General features: G+C 42.0%; 2 protein-coding genes across 8 annotated transcripts; both read left to right on the top strand.

The window, feature by feature from the left end:
* Positions 1-112: 112 nt before the first annotated feature.
* gja5a (gap junction protein, alpha 5a) lies at positions 113-13,220 on the top strand. 4 transcript variants are annotated; one of them, XM_039599595.1, is made up of 3 exons: positions 113-187; positions 4,590-4,799; positions 10,882-13,220. In XM_039599595.1, the coding sequence occupies exon 3, from the start codon at positions 10,982-10,984 to the stop codon at positions 12,131-12,133; it is 1,152 nt and encodes a 383-aa protein (XP_039455529.1). In that variant the 5' UTR covers positions 113-187; positions 4,590-4,799; positions 10,882-10,981; the 3' UTR covers positions 12,134-13,220. The 4 variants fall into 4 exon arrangements, with proteins under 4 accessions (XP_039455529.1, XP_031614620.1, XP_039455530.1 ...); XM_031758760.2 differs by lacking the exon at positions 113-187 and having other exon boundaries at positions 4,453-4,799; XM_039599596.1 differs by lacking the exon at positions 113-187 and having other exon boundaries at positions 4,453-4,803.
* A 2,084-nt stretch (positions 13,221-15,304) lies between these two features.
* Positions 15,305-21,600, top strand: acp6 (acid phosphatase 6, lysophosphatidic). Of its 4 annotated transcripts, none has more exons than XM_031758766.2 (12): positions 15,305-15,445; positions 15,906-15,968; positions 16,374-16,599; positions 16,684-16,812; positions 17,390-17,520; positions 17,703-17,782; positions 17,887-17,974; positions 18,143-18,275; positions 18,700-18,800; positions 19,247-19,339; positions 19,422-19,587; positions 19,684-21,600. In XM_031758766.2, exons 3-12 carry the CDS (start codon positions 16,381-16,383, stop codon positions 19,816-19,818), a joined length of 1,275 nt encoding a protein of 424 aa, XP_031614626.1. In that variant the 5' UTR covers positions 15,305-15,445; positions 15,906-15,968; positions 16,374-16,380; the 3' UTR covers positions 19,819-21,600. The 4 variants fall into 4 exon arrangements, with proteins under 4 accessions (XP_031614626.1, XP_031614628.1, XP_031614627.1 ...); XM_031758768.2 differs by having other exon boundaries at positions 16,337-16,599; XM_031758767.2 differs by having other exon boundaries at positions 15,367-15,464.
* Positions 21,601-21,998: the final 398 nt, after the last annotated feature.

The following is a 21,998-nucleotide window of genomic DNA, read 5'->3' as shown; positions in this document are numbered from 1 at the left end:
TATGTTTTTGTAATGAAAATGTTAAATATTCATATTGCAAATAAGTTATTCTAGTAACAACTAAACCCATGTTGATTACTTGGTTTATAGTGGCAGGATCTGCACCAATCACCAGAACTGAGGAGGACACTGATTCTGGAGTACATGGGACTACGCGAGCTAGACCTCGGGAAGTCGGCTACCGTATGTATGTCTCTTTGGAACTCAAGAAAGATCATCGTTCGCTCATGGGGTTATCTTTAAAGCATGATCTTAGTTGAAACCTGCAAAACAAATTCACTATGAGCATAATGTATGTTTTTTTTTTCTGTTAAATTTGAGACCCGTTTGTGTAATGGTTTAAAAAAAAACATCTGGAAATATCATAGCTAAATATGTTTATTGGTAGTCAGTGACACCACTGTGTATTTCAAAAACATTATCATTGAGCCTCTGTGATCTTCTGGCCCCGTCGGCTGTAAAACCAGACACAACTCTGCGCTGGAAATCTTGGCATAACCTTAGGAACATGTTTCATTATTACATTCATAAATAAATAAATACATAAATAAATCAACAACATTAATAAAAACCACCACTTTCACTGGGTGGACTGAGGCAAAGTTGTAAACTGCCCTGTGGTTTGATCATCTGAAATTTTGAATTGTTTTTGGAAGTGATATTCTGGGCTTGAGAATAGAGGGACCCATCCGTCGGTTATGAACTCACAGTTTAAAAGCTAGATCTGCGGTGATGTGGAGTTCATCGGCACACATGGCAGGATTCGCACTTGACATGTCTGGCGTACATAAAACTGCATATAATTATTTTAATTACATAAAACAACCTTGACTTTCTGTGTTGAGAATTCCCCACTGTGGATTCCAAATACCAGTTAGAGGGTGCACATAAGGTTGTGATGACCATTCAGGAGTACATGTCCATCAAGCATGGCTTCCCTTGGACTTGGGTGAGGCAGGGCTGAAATGTGCAGGGGTCAGACTCTCAGGCTGTTGGGGAGGGTTACATTAATGCATCCTGGCAGTGTGGGATTTTTCCATCAAACACTCAAGTACAAATTCTACATACTACGCTCACTCATACAAATTCATATAATGCAATCCTCTCCTGCTCTTGAGCTCACTGTCACACATACACACACGTCCAGACCTCATCCTGGCACTACTGAGAAGCTCTAAGCGACAAGATTACTTTAAGTCATGGACTACGCTTCTTTGTTACAAATCTCTTCATGCTGTAATTGGATGTGAATGCTGTTCCGCTTCTAAATCCATCCTGATGTTCAACACAATGGAAACATCAGAGTACATCCTTTAAACTGTGGAACGCTTCGTAATTAGGAATTAGCAACAACTTTTCCATCCCTTCAAAAAACTGAGTGAAACTGACTGAAGCCTTTTAGTAGTGTTAGATACTCCAGGCGCTTTTGTTTAAGGAAATGCAGAAAAAAAAGTAAGTTATTTCATTAATGACCAGGATCCTTTGAAAAATGAAGAAGGAAAGAAGAAATATTCAGAAACATTACACCCAGACACATTTCTTTAAATTAAGCTTGCATGCAAAGAGTGGAAAAGAACAGACTTATATAAAACTAATATAAAACACATATATGGCCATACTGTATATATGTATATGGGCAGGGGTACAGCAGAGGTTCCAAGGTCATACCTCCTGGCCAGAGTTTGTCACGAGATCCTTCTTACTTGGTGCCCCTGCTATTTATACTTAAAGATTTTCCCAGTTCCACAGTCAAAGGCACAGTTGTTAAAGAGGAGAATTTAACCATTCATATGACGATTTAGGCCATGAAATTGGCAGGGATAAGAGGCCCAAATCAGTAATTAAGAAGTTATGGGAGTCTTTGCATAAAATAACAAGGTCGGTGGAAACTGCTCTGTAAAAGAAAAGTTTGACATTTTGGTAAATAATCCTATTTGCTTTCTTGTCAAGAGCCCAAGTATTAAATGTGAAGGTGCAGCTGACAACCTTTTGACAAATCCTGAAGAGTTAAGAAGGAAAGTCAGGTCACACAGGTCAACAAAGTAAAGAAAAGATAACACAAAATGCGACATATACAATTTCAGAGATAAAACCAACAATCAAATCACATCAGATCAGAATTGTATACAAATTATCTGAGTGCTTAGAGGTCCTACTTATCATAAACAACGTATGAAATCACTTCATCTTGGGCAGCATGGTGGCACTGTTGCCTTACAGCAAGAAGGTCCTGAGTTCAATTCATCAGGCCGGGGTCTTTCTGTGTGGAGTTTGCATGTTCTCCTTGTGTTTGTGTGGGCTCTCTCCAGGTACTCCTGGTTCTTCCCACAGTTCAAAGACATGCATTTAGTAGGGATAATTAGTAACTCTAAATTAGGTGCAAATGGTTGTCTGCGTCTATGTGTTAGCCCTGCACCAGACTGGCAACCTGTCCAGGGTGTACCCTGCCTCTCGCCCTAAGACAGCCAGGATAGGCTCCTGAGACCCTGGAAAGGATGAGTGGAAGAGAAAGGATAGATTGCTTCATCCTTTCTGCCACATAATCAAATGGATAAATACCTATGTTTATTCTGAATCTGTGAAAAGTAGATACAGTTGCAGAAGTTTAATGGGAATACTTTACTGTGGTCTGTGAATAGACATTTTAAGGTTGTTTTTTTTTTACCAATCTCTCAAACCAGAATCTTGAGACAATTTGACAGAGTATTAAAACAATTTCAAAAAAGGAAAACTGGACTACGATGCTAAAAAAACAAAAATAAAATAAAGGTCTGTAAGTCTGTAAGTTACATCTGCTTTTCTTGCCAGAAACTGGTGTTGTTTAAAAAAAAAAAAATGTACTTAATAGTAAACAAAAAGCGGCCCATAATACAGCCATGTGGAACTCCAGGTAATTAGACAAGTTGATCTTCAACTCTCATGTTAGCCCCACAACATGTCAAGGGTGTACCCCACCAAATAAAGTACGGGGCATTTAATTTTAGCTCCCAGTATTTTTAGTTTTATTGGACACTCATCAGCTCTGAAGGCCTTGAGGCCTCAGTATTGCAAAAAAGACAGTTAGGCAGTTAAATCTGGTGCAAGCCAAATCTACATTGTTGATATCTGACTTTAGAATAATTTCATATGTAGGCTTTGAAGTATCTTGTTAATTAAATTACCAGTAGAAAATAAAAGTCACAACATTTTTGGTACAGTAGTTGTACCTCTTATACCTTGAGTTAAAGCTCAAGCATATTGCAGAGTGGATCCACTCTGCAATCTTTGTGAGAGACTAGTATGAAATAAATTACGACAACTTGATTCAACATAACAAACCCTACAAAAAATTACATTTAAAACTCTGTATGTAGACCTATTGTAAATTTAACATTAAAATCTTCTCATCGATAACCAAGTTCAGGTAAACCTTGTAAATTGTCCCCAGAAGCTCCTCTCTGTTCACAGCAAATAACCTCTCGTCTGATTGCAGGACCTGTTTAATCTTCATTCCTCCCTGTTGTGGTTATAGGCGTGGGTACGAGGCAGATTATTTCCTGGCCAGGTGCAGTAACTTCCTGCAAGCCAAGCTAACGAGTCTGGTGTTGCTGTTACATTTTCTATCACGCTAACACTGCATAATGGGTATAGTTCCACATAAAGTACATGTATTTTCCTAAATGACCTAGTATTATTTTTAAAACGAAATGTGAAGTGGTGGGAAACCTGAGTGTATCTGAAACACGTTAAGGACATGAGAGAAGCGAAGTTATCTGCCTGTGCGTTTTTGCTCTCACTACTTCATTATAACCATTTGAATGGCCTTCAGCAAGGAGGAATTAAACCTAAAAGATTCCTGTTATATAATAGAACATGTATCTGCAGGCAGATGCCAGTACAGGGGGTCCTCGGCTGACACTCACATTACATTCAGCAAACAGGGAAACAAGGGAAGAGGAGGAGGATGAGCTATTTTGGTTTTGTTTGTGGCTCTTTGTTGCAATCCCAAACTTCACCAACTGGTTGCAGGCCTGTGTGACATTTGAGGGGGGATGAAGGGAAACCTTGAGACGAACAAATGAACAAAGCAGGTACAGTATTTTGACCGAAATCTTGTGACCGATTCTCCTGTGTTTACTGGTTTCCTGAAAACACAACTTAGAGTAAAGCTGTTGGTCGTCGAATTAAAGCTAATTCCATTTTCACACAATAATTTGGATTTACAAGATCAAAACCTGGATACCCAAGTCACCGTCAAAAGCACCTCAGTACAGTTTACATCTCACACTGTGGGAATTTCACCCTGAACACAGAAAACTCAGCAGTAAACCCAAGAGGCGCAGTGTAAATAACTGTCTTGAAGTTTACTCTGACAGGAATTGCCATTGATCCCAGACAAACAATTCAACTTCCCCTTCCAGAGAACGCTTCCCAGCAAAAAATAGAGCACCAGGGATGTAAGAATTAAGGGGGAGTGTGGAGAGGAAGAGGAGGAGATGGAGGAGGAGGAAGCGAGAGAGAGAGAGGGAAAGAGAAGGGAGGTCCATGGGGGAAACACTCTCTCGTGATGCCCTGCTTTTTCTTCTCATGCCCCCTGTGTGGACAAACAGCTCATGGTGGGAAGACACAACGCTCAGATGCCGCCGTCAAGAGTCATCTTCTGCTGATGTCCACAAGAAGGTGGTCCTACGATCGCGCTGTGGTCATCTGCATCAACACCTGCCATCTGTCCGCTAACTTAAGGAAGACTTTGTTCCTCTGAGGGACCATCTCTGCCTGATTGAAAGCAGCTTCTCGAACATCGGCACTAAAGCAGAACGGTGGGTAAGCATAGAAGCCTCTAATAATACTCAATGAAATTGCAGTGAAATGATGCAGACTTTCTGGTGAAAAGCTGCGAACATCTTACTAAAGCAGTGATGAAGTCTTTAAGGGAGTGATGATATCTTGAAGAGAGGTACGATGGAGTGGGAGGCCTGGTCTGTGTTAAACTCCCTGTCCTCCCCGGCAGGTACAGCTGTCAACCCACTCGCGTTAACTCTTTTCATCTCGCTCTTCTTCCCTCATGGCTTTCATATAAGACAAATATACTCAAACAAGGCACAGCACTGGGGGGAACCTAAAGCATAGAGCCACCAGCAATGCATACCTACTCAATGAAGACTTTAAGAAATCCTTATCCCTGTGCCGTGGTAATTCTGATTTAATGCTAGCACAATTTACCCTTACAGTTTCTGTTTTTCTACAGAGAAGTGATAAAATCAAATTAATGAGTTGCCTGTAGATACCAGTTACTCTTCTGAGTGTTCATAGAGAAATACAGATGTAAAAAAAACCCAAAAAAAACTAAAGGACTCTTTTGTTCAAGCAGGCTTTCTATGAGCTGATGCCTTAACAACGGTGGAAGACATTTAAATTCTTTAGTATCAGTGCTACTGAGCACAACTGCTCTATTATAAGCAAGTCTTTCATATAATCAAAGAGGCCTCTTAAATACACAGGCGGTATTTAATGTTGTAATGATACAGTTTGGGGCGTTTTTTCTCCTTTCCTTACTATTTTGGGATTTTTTTCAAAGATGAACTGTAAATTTTTTTAATTTACTCCCAAAAAGGTGCAGTTTCTATGTATAAAATATGAACTTTTAGGACTTCATATTTCAAAATAACAGATTTATTTATAACATGTGATACTCAGTAAAAAAAAAAAAAAAAAAAGCAAAGGTCTTACTCTGTGATTTCAGCAGGATATTCAACCTAAATCTGTATCAGTGTTCCTCTGTTTGACATTGAAGCACCAACAGCTGATACATCCACACTTAAAAGTAGCCATTAGCATGGCTTAGTGTGAATCCAGACTCCCTCTGCCATCATAAAAAAAGAGATTTGTTTAAAAACCTGCCAGTAAAAGATAAAAGATTACCAGCTCGCTAATCTGAAAGCAGTGCCCTTTGCCAAGGCTGAATGTTATGTGTATTACTGAGTATAAAGACTGTCTTCAAATAAGTAAACACCAAAATAAAAATAGATAAAACTGCTTTTCACGATCAGGAGTTTGTTAGGAGGTTGTTTTGCTCCCTGAAACACCTTGTCGCCTCCTGGCCTGAAGGTTCCAGCGTAATGCCATATGCAGCACAACAATAGATCATAACAGGGCTGTGGGTCTGTGTACAGCAGTGGGTAGATGAAGAGCCAGACAGCCATGTAAGGTAGCAGACAGCACATCGGCCTGCTGGCTTCTGCTGGTGTGACTGATATATGGGAGCCCAGACCCGTGCGGGTCTGTAAGAAGTGGCAACAGGTGACTCATATGAGAGCGAAGAATTCTCGCTCTCGTGCCAAATCAGATCCACTTTGTAGGTCACCCTACCCCAATCTAACCCCAGCCAGCGTGCCACTATAGCTAAACTTAAACACGCTCATCCTCGATTGTAATCCTGGCACTCCAGGGACAAGTCCCTAACCCAAACAGCTGCTGGAGGACTGGAACTGACTCTGGAGACGTGTTAAAGTTCAAGCATTAGAAAAATAAATATGTGTGTGCATTGTAACTGGGAAAAATAGTGCGAGAGAGTAAAAATAACCAAATGTGAGTGACTTCAAATTGTATATGCTTGGCATCCACTATGCTATTGATATCTCACTGAAATAAGCCTCAGGAAACTTGTATGTACTGTTTTTTAACATATGGCGGTTCTGTAGTAAAGCTATACTGAGGCTGTTTCAATGAGAGGAACACAACACAACACAATTCAACCAAGGTCACAGAGTAAAACAGTGACAAGAGTCAAACAAAACTTCAGAAAATAAAGTTTTATTGTATGCTCTACCTAGTTAGAGGATGTGATAGAGAAGAATATCACTACAATATATCATAATTTTGAGATTTAAAATTGAATTAAAAGCATAACAGCCCTAACTCTGGTTCATGTTAAAACAATTAGGTGCCTAAAACACAATGTGCAACATTAGTGTCTTGCTGTTTATTTAACTTTTTACTGCAGTAATCTGTGCAGCGTTATCCTAATGGATTGTTTTGTTTTTTCCCAGCACCGATCACATTTCTGACACTAGAAAAGCATCTTAGCACATGCAGCTCATTACAGAGGATTTACAAATGCATCAGGATTTATAGCTGCCGATTAAATATCTTCAAATAACGCACATGAGCATTTTCTTCCCTAGTTTGGCTATTCAGTTAAAAGGGTTTTGTATGCTGGTAACTCCAAAATACAATTAGGCCAAATTTGTCCTTCCGTAGGAAAGAAATGACTTTTCCTGATCTCTTCAGCAAATCCTTTCAGACACAAATAACACGATTGTTCTTAATGCACAACATACGTTTTCCTCCACTGATGGTAGTCTAAACAATGCCCCATCAGAGGGAAGCGAGCCAGGAAAGTGTATAAGTCACCACGTTACTGTCTGTGTGCTTGTGATGACAGCGCAGATCAACCAGTGTATCCTGATCCCCTGAGAGCATCCGGAGTCTGTCAAACACGGCTTAGTGCTGAAAGGTGCACATCACTGAAGGAAAGTTTAAATCAACCCTGCCCCCTGTTGTTACCGGCCTGTGGATACACTGCAGGCTGAGGGGGAGTTGGAAAAAGAGTGTGTAGTTTATAAAGCTCATCAGTAAAATATCATCAAAAGGATTTTATTGTCTAAGATTTAGAAACCACAACTGAGGGAATGTGCCTATGTCTCTTTTGTGTTATGACACAAGGTGACTCTGGTGGGCATAAATTTATAGCAATACAAACATAGCTCCGTGTTCCTGTAAGATTTCCCTAGCCTTGGGCCTTGCCACCAGCCTCACTGGTTCTTAAACAAGCTCCGCCGCCCTCTGGCACCGCTGGTGTGCTTCTCACAGACTGCGAGATTTATTGTTGAGTTGCAAGGCAGAGAAAACACACAACATTTTTCCTGTTGGTCTGCAGTGAGTCACAGCAGCAGCCATCACCTCTCAGTGAAGTAGCTGCTGCTTTTCTCTTAACTTGTCTCAGCCTCCTGACTGATGTTCAGACTGGAAATTACAATAAGGCTGCACACAGTGAGCCCGGTTTGAGTTGACCTTGCAGTGCTGAAACATCATCATTTTTGCTTCGGTTCATAGAAAGCTAAGTTTATTGTTTGGTTCATCACAGGATCCCTCCACCACCTACCATAAACTTTGCTTCTGTGAAGCTCCTTCAGTGCAAACACAGGCGCTTCGATCAGCGTCAAAGGGAATAAGTCAGGGGTACGTAATGTTGCATTTACGCACTTTGCTATTGTGAATACCACATAACTAGATTCTCCATTACTCCTCCATTACAATACCACTGAGATTATAAACAGACCTGACAGCTGTGATGGTGCACAGGCAAGGCGCACTGTTCGGAAAAGGGCACAGTGGATCGCAGTAAATCCCTGCAGCACAGGTGTGATCGACAACCAGTGGCAGTAAAAGGCGCTTTGCCAGAAACGGTTCATAGGAGCAGCTCGTCTCTGACCTCCACCTCTTTCACCTTCTGCTCATTTCAATGTCTTGCTCCTGCTGTCCACAGGAAATCATATTGTTTGAGATTGCTTCCTCTGAGAGCAGGAAGAGGTATTCGAGGGAGGGAGACTGTAGCCAAAAAACAGCCTCTCTCCACTTGTTCTGAATTCTGCTTTGTCTTCCTTTCTCATCGCTGTGTATGTACACCATGTGCCCAGACTGACGGACTATAAGTCCTTTCCAAAAGAGGTAGTTTACGCAATCAAATCCTGCTTACAAGATATCAGCATCTAAATGGTGCACAGCTTTAGAGCCACGGGTGAACTTTGGCACCCTTGAAACTAATATTGCATTAAATTAAGAAACTGTGTGAGGGTCTGAATACCACTGTAGCATTGTACAAAAAGATTAGGGAACAATAGGTCTTCACCTAATCTCCCTTTAAAAAGCAAAACTCATAAATCATTAAAAACATGTATCCTCTTAAAGAACGTCATTTTACAAAATGACTTGTTCTGGATCTCTTCTATGCTCATGGCTCAAATCTGGGATTCATTTAGAAAATGATGACACATACAAACCAGCAAGAGATTGTCACACAGTTTGTCATAGCCCCGGGGGAAATGCATTGTTACCCTGGTTTGCACAGGTTTGTTGTCAGTATCAGCTGATAAGAGGCTGTTTTAATGTGCGGTCTCCTGGCATTGTGCTGGCTGGATTCTCAGTCACTTCCTCAACTCTGCGGCTGTTTGCGATTTACTTCCAGTAAAGATCATGAGCTTTTTATCCGTTTAAGGCTTTGGGCCAGCTGCTCTCCAGTTATCGAAGGTGTCAGATGTATGCTGGAAAAACAGCACAGCACAGTTTTCCTGTGCTGCGCATTGGCTTGTCAGCCTTGGGCTGTGGATGGAGGTTGAACATTTCTTTTCCAAAATGTTGTCATACTGGTGTTTTGTTTCCTACCACTCTGTGCTGTAGAGATAGGGAGCACAATGCCCTGATTTTCCATCTTATTGCCATATATATACTTCATAGAGACACCGAGGGAGGGGGCGAGACAGATGGTCATGGTCATTTAGACCATATCTCGCTGTCACACATAACCAGAGTCAGTGTTAGCCAGCTGATTCAAAACCTTGCACTGTGGACCAAACAGCTATTTGCTATGGAAACAGCCGCTCGAGGATTTCCTTCAGGAAGAGATGAGAGGTGGTAAGAAATCATATTAATATCCCCTGTGGCTTTTGTACCTCTCTTTCTCGCTCTCTCTCTTTAGACTTGTGCTTGGTTAACTTTTAGTTTTATGTTCTGGCTTTTTATTGTGAAGCACTTAATCTTGAAAGGTGCTGTATAAATAAAATTTTGCTTACTTACTTTGCTTGTAGGGATTATACTGTATATAATTTCCTTCCATGAAAGTATATTTGACTTTCGGCTCCTTTAGAGTAATGTATACATGTTCTGCTACACCACCAAACAGAGCATTAACTTCAAATGCATGACGTGTTGGAAAAACCTGTTGACCTGTGACCTTCAGCCCGTTTTTCTTCCTGTGGTGTTTTAACGGCTTTTATTTCTTAATTGCGCAGTAAAAGCTAAAAGTAGCAATATACATATTCAGCCCATAAATGTCAGAAGTGACCACTTGATCCAGTTTGACAGGTTTTCTTAACCCCTCCATGATGGCGGCCATCTGTGTCACCCATAAAGCTGTCTAGTAAACCGCCTTATAGGGTCATTCTCAGCTGAGACTTCCCAGCCTGTCACTGCCATGTTTGGATCTTACCCAGACTCTCAATAATGCTTAAGTCACGAGATTAGTTTGAAAACAAAAAAAGAGAAGAAGAAGCAGTCTGACTGACACCTCCAGATAGATGGAGATTGGAATCTGAAGGAGGGTTTCATCCCAGCAGGGGAGGACAGTGGCCATCTAAGCCATTGCTCTGAAACTGTGAGTGATGTGCCGTGGGGGGAAATGGGAAATGTCCAGCTCAGGCCAGGTCACAGCACTGAAAAAGGGCAAAGTCTTTCTGCGCTGACTCACCCCTTTGATGGAGGCCTGTTTCGCTTTCTGTAATTTAATCTGTTTTTAAAATTTGGAACAGGACAACAGGGAATGTAAACACACATAATCTAATGTTTAATAATAATATTATTATTTTCTTTTACAAGGCTGTCAAATTTCTTCTCCTCCATCTGTCTCTCAGGGGAAAAAATGGCTGTTCTCATGTCACAGTATCCAGCCCTAAAGTGATTCACAGGCAGAGAAGCTATTTTTGTGCCATACAATGCCACTCATACACCCAGGTCATTCCCAGCAGCAGGAATGCAGATGATCTACAGCTGTCACTGATTGTCTGCTTGTATTTCTCTTTTCCCTTTTTCACCTTCTTCTTCCACTCTATTCATCCTCCACCTCAGAAACTCCCCCTTTCCCCCTCCGGTGCACCCTCTTTTCACCTTCCCCGTTGTTCCTACCAGCTCTTTGTGCTTCAGGTGTGCGCCCAGGCCGTGAGTAGTGATGGGGGACTGGAGCCTCCTGGGGAATTTCCTAGAGGAAGTCCAGGAACACTCCACTTCGGTTGGAAAGATTTGGCTCACCATCCTCTTCATCTTTCGTATCCTGGTGCTGGGCACAGCGGCAGAGTCCTCGTGGGGGGACGAGCAGAGCGATTTCCTCTGTGACACCCAGCAACCTGGTTGCACCAATGTGTGCTACGACAGGGCCTTCCCCATCGCACACATCCGCTACTGGGTGCTGCAGATTGTCTTTGTCTCTACGCCCTCCCTCATCTACATGGGCCACGCCATGCACACAGTGCGCAGGGAGGAGAAGCGGCGAAAGAGGGAGCAGGAGGAGAGAGAGGCGAGAGGTGAAGAGGGAGGAGACCTGGAGGGGGAGAAGGAGTACCTCCAGCAGAAGGACAGCGGAAAGGAGGTGATGGCTGATGGGAGTGGCAGAGTTCGCCTAAAAGGGGCGCTGCTGCGGACCTACGTCCTGAGCATCTTGATCCGTACAATGATGGAGGTGACCTTCATTGTGGTGCAGTATCTTATCTATGGGGTGTTCCTCGATGCGTTGTACCTATGCAAGGAATTGCCCTGTCCCAATCCGGTTAACTGCTACATGTCACGGCCCACGGAGAAGAATGTCTTCATCGTCTTCATGCTGGTGGTGGCCGGCGTTTCTCTGCTGCTCTCTGTGTTGGAGCTCTACCATCTCGGCTGGAAGAGCATCAAGAAGTGCATACACAAAAAAATGATGCAAAAGAGCAAGCAGAGAGCTGTGACGGTAGCAGTGTCCGCAGCCTTGGAGTCCAACACCTCACCACAACCCTCAGCCTCCTGCACCCCACCTCCTGACTTCAACCAGTGCCTGACAGCCCCCGCCTCCATAAACCGCATGACCTCCATGGCCTCTCATCCCTTCAACACCAGAATGGCGCTGCAGCAGAACTCAGCCAATCTGGCAACTGAGCGACATCGTAGCTGCGACAACCTGGAGGATGATGACGACTTCCTCAGGATGAGATACAACCAGGTACCGACAGACCTGCCCAATAACTGCTCGCCATTGCCTCTGCTGCACTCAGTGTACCTGAAGGACAAACGGCGCCTGAGCAAGACCAGCGGGACCAGCAGCAGGGCTCGCCAAGATGACCTGGCAGTATAAATTCACAAAGTGTGGTGTATGAGGAAGAGAGGAAGAAGGGCTGGACCTTCGGAAGTAAAGTGTGTCTGGGAGATAGCTCTCTGTGATGGAGGCATGGGCTGAGGCTAACTATGCACTGTAGCACCAAGGCCTGACACTTGAGCACATGTGATGAGTGGATAATGTGAACTTGACTTGTGTGAGCTTTGTGCACTAGAGCTCTAAAAAAACTGCAAAACAAGCTGTAAAGGAGAATAATGAGAACAGGGTAACAGGTTTGACACCTGACTATTGCACATTAGGAGTAGAGAGTCCTTTAATTTTAAACCAGTTAACTACAGATTAGCCGATTTTTGTCACACACAAATGCAAAAGAAAAAAAAAGATTTGCAATAAATAAAGACAGGATCGCAGTATGCTATAAACTGTGAAGCTCTTCGATAAAGTGCCTTACCAAGCGTGAGAAATATCTATTTCCTTATAACATTGTTTTTGTAATTATTTAAAAGCCACGGTAGAGACTGTCATTTAAACCACTTGTTGACCTGATTGCACTATACCTGCAGGCAAACATAAAAACGTAACTCGGAAATAATAGCACTGCAATCTCAAAGCCTGTCAGTGAAGTCAGTCCTATACTAGTCAGACGTCTTCTGTGCACTCAAATGAGAGAATGTAGCCTCTAACAGGATTTTCTTTTTGAAGGTCCCTCAAAGAAAAAGCAAGCGGTCCTGCTTGGATGTTGTTATGAATGGATTCAGCCACTAGGTGGCAACAATGCACTAGCGTTTCCCCTTTTCTCTCCCGGAGCCATTGTGTTAAAAGTGTGTTCCTAAGAAACGTGTGAGTCGGTGTCTTTGAATGTATTGTTCTTGTAGCACAGTAACTGTGCGGGTAGTTCATAACCATGTTGTGAATAAACGTCTTTACAAGTCGAAGATGAGTTTTTTAAGTATATACATATATATATATATATATATACATAAATATAGTATAATATTTGAAGAACTGTCCATCCTGCTGTACATCCACTGCAGTCTTTGGTTATTTCACACAGACATTTATGCAATAACTGTCATCACAAACCCACAACAAATTAATAAACCATCAGCTGTACAATCTGCTCTGTTGTTCTCAGCGTGTGATTTATTCAGTGCCGTACAACACTTGCCTTTGATTTGTCTGTCAAATCAACATAGAAAGACTTTAGTATATGTAAATATGCACACCCTAAAATGCTTGAATTATACAAGACGAACATTTAGAACAACTAACATTTGAATAACATGCTGAATGCAAAAATGCTGAAATCAAGACAAAGTGATGCAATTTCCAGATAAGAATAAAGATGAAGAGTCTCCAGCATTTCTGAATCACTGTTCCATCGCTGCAGCGACTTTCTGTCTGTCGTCTTCACAAAGGACCTGCAGGAGACAGATTGTGGAAGATGAGCAATGTTTACACAAACAGAGACTGCCTCACCATTTGTGCCAGGACGCTGAGGTCTGGTATCCAGTTTGATCTGCCACAGGCTGAAGCTGAATCGGAAAATCCTTGTTGCTTTTGTATTATTTTTATTTCTGTGGAACCTCAGTGCTTTCTGAGATTGAGCTTCACAGCAATATTTGTGTATTTTGAGTTAGACCAGGATGATGACAGCATATTTGCTGCTTAATAAAATGTTTTCCTGTCTTCCTTTCTAAAGGATTCATTTTTAAAAAATAGTTGTTGTGCAAGAACCAATATCAGCTTAAAAAGATATAAATGGTCATACATAAAAGAAAGACAAACACGAGACTAAGCATCAAACCAAAATTAATAAAAATGTAAACACTACACGGAAGTTTATAAGTTACATTACAGTGAAAACCATTAAGTGCTATACATCTTTTCCAATTGGTGTCCTTTTAAGACCTCTTTCCAAACAAGAGTAAGCCCAAGGAGATTTTGCTTTACTTCAGTAATGATTCAGTAATGATCAAGAGCACTCTGGCAACATGGAAGATGAAGGTCCCTTCAGTGTGACTGGAATTCCTGAGCAAGTCATGAGTTAGGTATCTCTACATGAATGCGTGACTCACATCTTTTTTTTTCTTTTTTTTTAAAAAAAAAGAGTTAATTGCTGTAAGAAAATAAAACAGTCTTCTTTTTAAAGATTTTATTGGGATAAATGGGACATGTGTCTTGTTTTTTTCTGCAGTTCTACTCAAGACTTTTGGAAATGTAATTTAATAGATTTTCATGCTGTGGTTAGAAGGAAAAACTGGGCGGGGAAATGCAGACAAAAACTAGTATTAATATCTTTTACTAAAATAAAAACAGCTAAACTTGTTGTTATAACACACATAGAATAAGTACGTTTATGCCATACGATTGCTGTGATCCAGATCAGGGTCAGCCCTCTTTTCTTTAAATTTTCCTTCCAAGGACCCGAACATTCTTATAATATTTTCTAAATAGTCTTAAGCAACAAAACTGCTTGCTTTTTTCACTAATTTTCCTGCAACTGATCAAGAAAAAAATCCAGCAAAACCCTGCTAGAGGACCTGAAGTATGCATCTGGCCCTTCATTTTATTCATCTACTGTTCACTGAAGCTTCATCAGAAATGCTCTCAGTGGAAGGGTGACTGTCAAGAAGCTGTTTTTAAGGAAGGGAAACAGAGAGAAAGTGCTGAGGTCCGCCAAATTACACAAGAAGTAGACTGAAAACCTTGTCTCGGGAAGTTCAGGCTGTGTTGTAGAACAAAGGTGGTCATAGCAAATATTGACTTTCAAGCTTGTCTGAACTCCACAAACTCTGTTTTACCGTAATGTACTGTATATCCATTTATTGTTGCAAATGTTTCAAAAAATTCATATTTTTATCTCAAGTTATATATTTCAAAAAGGCATGTCTTGGGTTGCTCAAGACTTTTGCACAGTAGTGTACATTTGCAATTAAAGATTTTTGGAAAAAAAGCTCAACATGTATCCTCGCTTTTGGATAAACAAATTGTCCAAATTCGAATATATTTGATCTGTAACTTTATAAAAATAGATTAAAGTAACAAATCCTCTTAGTTCGAAATGCAGATACAGTTACTTCCTATAGAGGGAAGTAGCGTACTTTGGTGGACGTTCTCCCCTTCAAGTCTCACAACAGAAACAGAAGAGCGGCAATACGGCGAGGGCATGTCGGGAAATGTAGTTTAATCTTCACCTCTCTCTTCTTTTCTTCTATTCTGAAGCATTATTTGCCGGCCTACAGTTCCCGGCATGACTTGCGCCTCTGTACCGGTAGAAACTTAGTTGCTGAATGACTGAAGTGAATGTTGTCATCTCACGGACGCCGTGTATGTGTTTTAATCGAGGGTAACACTTTATTCTGTGTCTGTAGGTAATGCCGTGGCTGTGTGGTAGCAGTGAGCTTCCCTGGTGATACTGGCATCGAGGCTGACAGCAGGGACTTCACCCTCTGCTGCACCTCGCCAGTTTAGAGTTCACTTCGGTTAGCTCTGTTTTCGTAACGTGTTTCACTGAGTTCCTGTTGCCTAACCTTTGCGCTGTGCTGTTGAAACGCTAATAATCTGAGTTCTATGGCAGCACTAGATTGTGTTACAAAAACTAAATATTTATTGGGGAAAACGTCACATCCTGGGGAGCTCATTGCACCAGTGTTGCACCATCGGGAACCGTCAACTTTTTTTCCTCTCTCTCTCTCTCTCTTTTTTTTAAAGTCAGGTATGCAGTTGATTGTCTATACTCACGCTTCTGTCTTTAGTAACAGCTTCCGCTTTACTCAATGTGTTACAGTTGGCCACACCATCATCATCTCTGACATCCCTGACCGTGACAGGAGGTCTAACTGTACCACAGGTTAGTGAAAAGAGCAGAAACAGCTGTTAGACTGATTTTAATGGCCTAACAAAGGCTTTTTAAATGTGAGGCTTTTGCTGCTTTTCTTGTCTTGCTTATTTGAAATCCTTTGAGTTTTCACAGTTTTGTATTGAAAGACTGATGAGGATTTGTGACTGCTGATTAACTGATGTTGTTCAAACAGAATGTCCAAATAATTTAGTTTAAAAGAGTTTTCAATGGATGTTTGTATGTTTTCATAGTCTCCTAAAACCATGAACTTGGTAGCTTTAATAGTTTTTAGATCAAACTCCAACTTTCTAATCGATCTCTTATGTAAGGGACACAGACTGTTTCAATCCTGTGCATATGCTTTATCTCACTCTCAGTGGCTTTGTGGTGACAGCTGGTGTGTTTTGATCACAGCACAGCCATGAGGGGACTTTGGGGCGGAGCGGCTGCGTTAGGGTCGGTGTCCGTGGCGTTTGGCTCGATGCTGTGGTCACAGCAGAAGACTAAACCGGAAAAGGCTGCTACGGGTTCCAACCGTGCTGACACGAACGCTGATTCCCCATACGAGCTAAAGCTGGTCCAGATCTTGTTCCGGCACGGCGCTCGAACACCCCTAAAGTCAATACCTGATGTTATGGAGGTAAAACTGTCTTCTGTTAAGAGCATGTTTTGTAAAAAATGTTTCACACATGAAAAAAATCTGCAAATTCTTTTTTCAACAAAGGCCCAGTGGGTGCCAACGCTTTTGGAGCCTCCACCGCACACCAGCATCGACTATGTAGTGACAGATCTTCAGGGTGGCCCCAGGCCCCCGGCTCCTATAGAAGACAGCTATCGGAATAACATACTTAGTGTGAGTCATTGTGTTTTTTTTGTTTTTTTTTTAAATAGGTGTGATGTGGCTGCTGGCTGTCATCTGGCTTAGTTGATTTGACTCTCACTATGAAAATGATGGAATAAAGTTAATAATGCTATTTTGCTTTTAGTGGTATGACAAAGTTAATGTCTGAATACATTTCTTCTGGGCTTTCCATAGACCTTATGTGTGTGCACACTTGTTACTTTCCTCAATTCATGTAGTTTTTCTCCATCTAGTGGCTTAAAGGTGCCACTACAGATATCACTGGCCTGGGCTCATTCATTCATTCACCTCTTCTCTGTAACGCTGCTGAACTGTACGTAGAGCTTCCTATTGACATATCATGTCCAGTCACAGCGTCCGTGGAGCTGTTACTTTCCTGTGCTGAGAGCTGCTTTGCTAAAGAGGTTTAACTCCACTGGATTTAGCTTAGAAAACTAAATCCCCCAATATGGACTCCGGCCATTCTTGTACCACATCCAGCCCGGATTCCTGCATGTGATCGCAGGTGTGTGTCTGCCCGGCCACATCTGTGGGTATATAACCTGATCCTGTTTGTTGTGTTTGGCAGGGTGGCACATTCCCTGGTCAGCTGACCACACTGGGCATGCAGCAGCTGTATGAGTTGGGCAAAAGACTAAGGAGGAGATACATTGAAGAAAGCGATTTCCTTACTTCCACATTTATCCCAGCTGAGGTCTAGTAAGTGGTCCAAATCATAACGAGGAGCAAGGAGAGAAAAAAAGCCCTCATATCTGTGCTCTGACATTTTGATAGATTGGGTTTATGAGTGCAAGTACAAAGGACATGAGTTTAAATGCTTTTACTATTTTAGAACTGGGTGCCTTCCATGACCTATTTTTTTTTTTTCTCCTTATTTCTAGCGTGCGCTCCACTAATATTCTGAGGACCATTGAGTCTGCCAAGTGCCTGGTTGCAGGGCTCTTCCAGCAAAAACAAAAAGGTAGAGCGGAGACGTGCAGTATGTTACTTATCCCATTTTTCTGTCTCATCTCATCTATTTATTTAATTTTTTATTTATTTTGCAATTTCCTGTTCTACTTGCAGCAATTGTGCCTATTTTAACATCGGAGGCCGAATCTGAAATCCTGTATCCTAACTATCACGGATGCAAGATGCTTAAAATCCTTTGCGGGTATGAAGAGAGTGTGTTTTCCTAGCAATAGAGTCCCATCAAGCTTAAACCATCCTACTGGAGCCTTGAAATAATGTGCTGTGGAAACATTATGAGCAGAGTTGAGGCGCCTGTGACAGGTTGTCACGGTGTATCTGTGTTTTGTGACACCGCGTGTGTTCTTTGCAGCCACCGCTGGGCAGAGTCGACCACTCTGCCAGACATCGCGGCAGACCTGCAGAGCATCCAGAGCGAGCTGGGGATCGCTGCTCACCAGAAAGTTGACTTCATCCTCATTAGGGATGACATGGTTGCCAGAGAGGTGACACTGCCACATTGTGATTTATGTGACTTTTTGCTAGCTCTAGCCACAAGCTATCAGAATTACATAGGATTTACTGTAAAGACGTGGCCAGGAAGAACGCAACCTCTCAAGCTGCTGCTTATGTAAGATAAAACTCAGCATCAGAGTTCATTAATCTTTTTGAGATCCAGCCTGATATTAGGTTTAAGATTGACAGCATGTATCCATGTGTCATAATAGAGGGCGAAATCACATTTAATGAGTAGGAAGCCGCAGTTTTTGGGGGTTCTCACTAGTCAAAGCCAGCAGTGGTGTCGATGTCCACCTGCTGTCATTTAATTCTCACAGACAAATGAAATCAATGCATTTAGCTTCATGCTATTTAAATAGAAATTATAAGTTGCTGTTTGAAGACTTGCGACTTGTTCCTTTACATTAACAGACACATGGCCTGCCCTGCCCTCAAGTGCTCGACACCTGGAGGGATAAAGTGGAACAAAGAGCCGTGGATATGATGTGCCATATCTTCGAGCCCAGCAAGAGGTTAGATCAGCGGTCCCTAACCTTTTTTGCGCCACGGACCGGTTTATGCCCGACAATATTTTCACGGACCGGCCTTTAAGGTGTCGCGGATAAATACAACAAAATAAAACTAGTGCCGGTACCGAAAAAAAGAAGATTTATTCATAACACACGTGAAAAGACCCAGGAAAACCGAGTTAACGATAAAAACGATAACAAAATAACGCTGAAAACCGATAAAAACCCTGAAAACCATACATTTCACACCTGAGCTTCAACTCTCGCGGCCCGGTACCAAACGACTCACGGACCGGTACCGGTCCAAGGCCCGGGGATTGGGGACCGCTGGGTTAGATTAACCAAAGTCACCAGTCCCAGGGGCTTATCTAAAAGGCCAGATTTGAGATTTACCACTTGTGAATTCAGCTCCACAGGCTACCTTTTAATTCTCTTGCTGTCTGTGGCAGAGAGAGCTTGCAGCTGTCTGTGGGACCCCTCCTGCACATGTTGGTGGACAACATCGAGGAGAAACTACAGGGCACCTCATTAGAGCCAAGCAGGTTGGACGCGCATTATTTCACACGTAAACTTAACTGTAGTTGGTCTTCAAATGCTTCACTCTTGAAATGCTCTCTCAAACAGGAAGGTGTTTTTGTACTCCGCACATGACACCACTCTGATTCCTTGTCTCTTGGCTTTGGGAATTTTTGACATGAGATGGCCACCGTATGCCGCTGATCTCACTGTGGAGCTGCACCAGAACCGGAAAACTGATGAGGCCTTTGTTAAAGTGTCATATGTAGGCGAGGTAGGAGCTGAGAATGTTTTGAAAGATGAGCAAAAAAAAAAAAATTGCATTTTTTTTTTTCTTTCTATAACCTCAAGTTGCTTTTTCTTTCTGCAGGATCAACTCATACCGGGTTGTAGTGCAGTCTACTGCCCCCTGGAGGAGTTCAAACAGGTCCTCTCCACGTACTCGCTGAGCCCTCAAGACTACAACTCGCACTGCAACAGAACCGTAGGCCCGACCGAACCCTGAACCTTCAGCAAGCCTTCGCATCGGCACACTGCTGACAGCCAGCACGCATCATGCCTTTTTAACGTCCTCAATCCTCTCTCCATCCAGCCAGCATCAGTCATTATCATCTCACTGTCAGAGCACGCTGGAGTACAGCCACTTTTGTAGAGCTTTCAGGTTACACTGCTTGCTTTCAGGAGTCAACATCATCTTGTTACCATGGCAATCACATTAAAGGTGCTATAAATGACATTTTGAAGCACTGAATGGTGCACTAGAGCACTGGCATCTAAGACCAAAACAATCACCCCCCACCCCCTTTCTCTCTGCAATTCATTTACAAACAGAAAGGTTGTGCACACGTGAGCCAACAAAAAGCATCCAGCCCCGACCATCACGCTATGCAAACACAGTAAAAGCCATTAAATGGCTGTGATATGCTGCATGCCCACCCACCATCAGTGGCACTTTTCCCATGTTTTTTTCCTACATTCAGATTGGATGTGTTTAAAAAAAAAAAAACACACAGATTTTGTTGACATCTTAGATGGACTAACAATTGATGGGGTGCTTTTATTGCGCTTGGTAATGTCATAAACTGCAGTAACATTACCTTGACTTCCCCTGCCTCTTCTGTTTGTGCTCTTTGTGGGGGTGGGCCACCATGTGAATACTCTGGACTGCATTCTGTCTCTTTATAAATGCAGGGAGGACAAACCGTTTCAAAGGGAGGGACTCATTCACTAACGCACATGTGGCTACAAAAACAAAGAACAAAGACGCTCATTTTAAAACACGCAGGAGGCTGGCAGCTTCGTCCTCTGCTAAGATCATCATCACTCCACTACATCTGTATGAATAGCTGTTTGCTGCTATATGAAAAACCTGATATATAGAACCTTTAAAATTAAGTTACATGATTAGTTCAGTGACAGCTGAGTTCAAAGTGGAAGCGTGCGATAGATGCTTTATATTTGAATGCAAGTTTGGAATTTAGTTAAGCTTACTGATTAAGGCTGAAGTTATTTTATACTTTTCTTATTGTTAACAAACCCCGTTTGGTGACTCACCTGAACAGCAGTAAAGTTTACATTTGTTTGGGATTCTGTACGGTTGCAAGCATTTGCTGCACAGGGAAAATATAAAGCATATGTGAATGCTGCAAAGAAAATCAAGGGACATCTCAGTCAGTAAAATGGTGTGGTTTGTGTTTTTAATTAACTTAGAAATGAGGCCTTTATGGCGCATTGGAATGTATTACATCAGGCTTTAGTCTAGCATTGATATTTATTCATAGGATAAATTGGTTGTTGGTTTTTCTCTTTTTGGGGGGGGGGGTGTTTGTTAACATCTCCAGCAGTATTAACCTTTCCTTTACACTTTTAAACAACTACTGCAGTTATGAATCGCACTGATATATGGACAAGTTTGTATTATGTGGCCTGTGTCTGATTGCTGATTAATTATTCCATCAAATCAGTTGAGCTCCCAACTGTATTCATCATATTCAGTTCGATCATTCTTCAGGGAAGTATAGTTTAATGTACTGGATCAAGTGTTTAGAAAGGTGTGTAGAGTAGAGACTGTTTTAGAACACTTATTGTGCTACAACATGTTTTGAATGAAACATTTTTGCCACAGTGCAATGCATGCTTGAATACATACACATCACATGGACCCAAGTGTTGCGCTGTTCCAGCAACACACTTGTACCTCATCTGTGGGAGGTTCCCATGACCTGCCACTCAAAATGTAAAGATTTATTTTGATTTGGTGTGACATGAATACAGATTTTAATCAATATGGAGTCTTTTTTTTTCTCCCCCCTGTAAGCTCACACCTTGCGAGAGGCTCTGAACTATTCCCACAGGCCAAATGAAACTTTTAAAATACAGGTTAGAAAAACCTCAAGGCCTCTTCTGAAGCTAGTGGAGAAGCATTTGAACGCATCAACAAGCTTGAATCTATTTTAGAAGTGTGGTGTCCTCTGAAAATAGTCTCACTTAGTACCACCTGATAAAATGTCAACATATCAATGTTGCTCCTTAGTATGACTTGCACTTCTTGTAGCAGAATGTTGGTAAGCTGGTTTGAGTATGTACAAGACAAAGACGCGTAACTGGTCCTTGTAAGTGAAATAGTAAAGACTCCTCTGTGGAAACATACACACACGTGTGCACACACACACACTCCATAGACAT

The sequence above is a fragment of the Oreochromis aureus genome, linkage group 16 (assembly GCF_013358895.1).
Source record: "Oreochromis aureus strain Israel breed Guangdong linkage group 16, ZZ_aureus, whole genome shotgun sequence".
NCBI lineage: Eukaryota > Metazoa > Chordata > Actinopteri > Cichliformes > Cichlidae > Oreochromis > Oreochromis aureus.
The sequence above is the reverse complement of the archived record's forward strand: the minus strand, read 5'-3'. Positions and strand labels throughout refer to the sequence as shown.

Coding starts and splice junctions, on each gene's coding strand:
- gja5a (XM_039599595.1), top strand. CDS start 10,982: ATGGGGGACTGGAGCCTCCTGGGGAATTTCCTAGAGGAAGTCCAGGAA.
- acp6 (XM_031758766.2), top strand. CDS start 16,381: ATGAGGGGACTTTGGGGCGGAGCGGCTGCGTTAGGGTCGGTGTCCGTG. Junction 17,783..17,886: donor CTTCCAGCAAAAACAAAAAG/GTAGAGCGGAGA, acceptor TTCTACTTGCAG/CAATTGTGCCTATTTTAACA. Junction 19,340..19,421: donor ACCTCATTAGAGCCAAGCAG/GTTGGACGCGCA, acceptor TCTCTCAAACAG/GAAGGTGTTTTTGTACTCCG.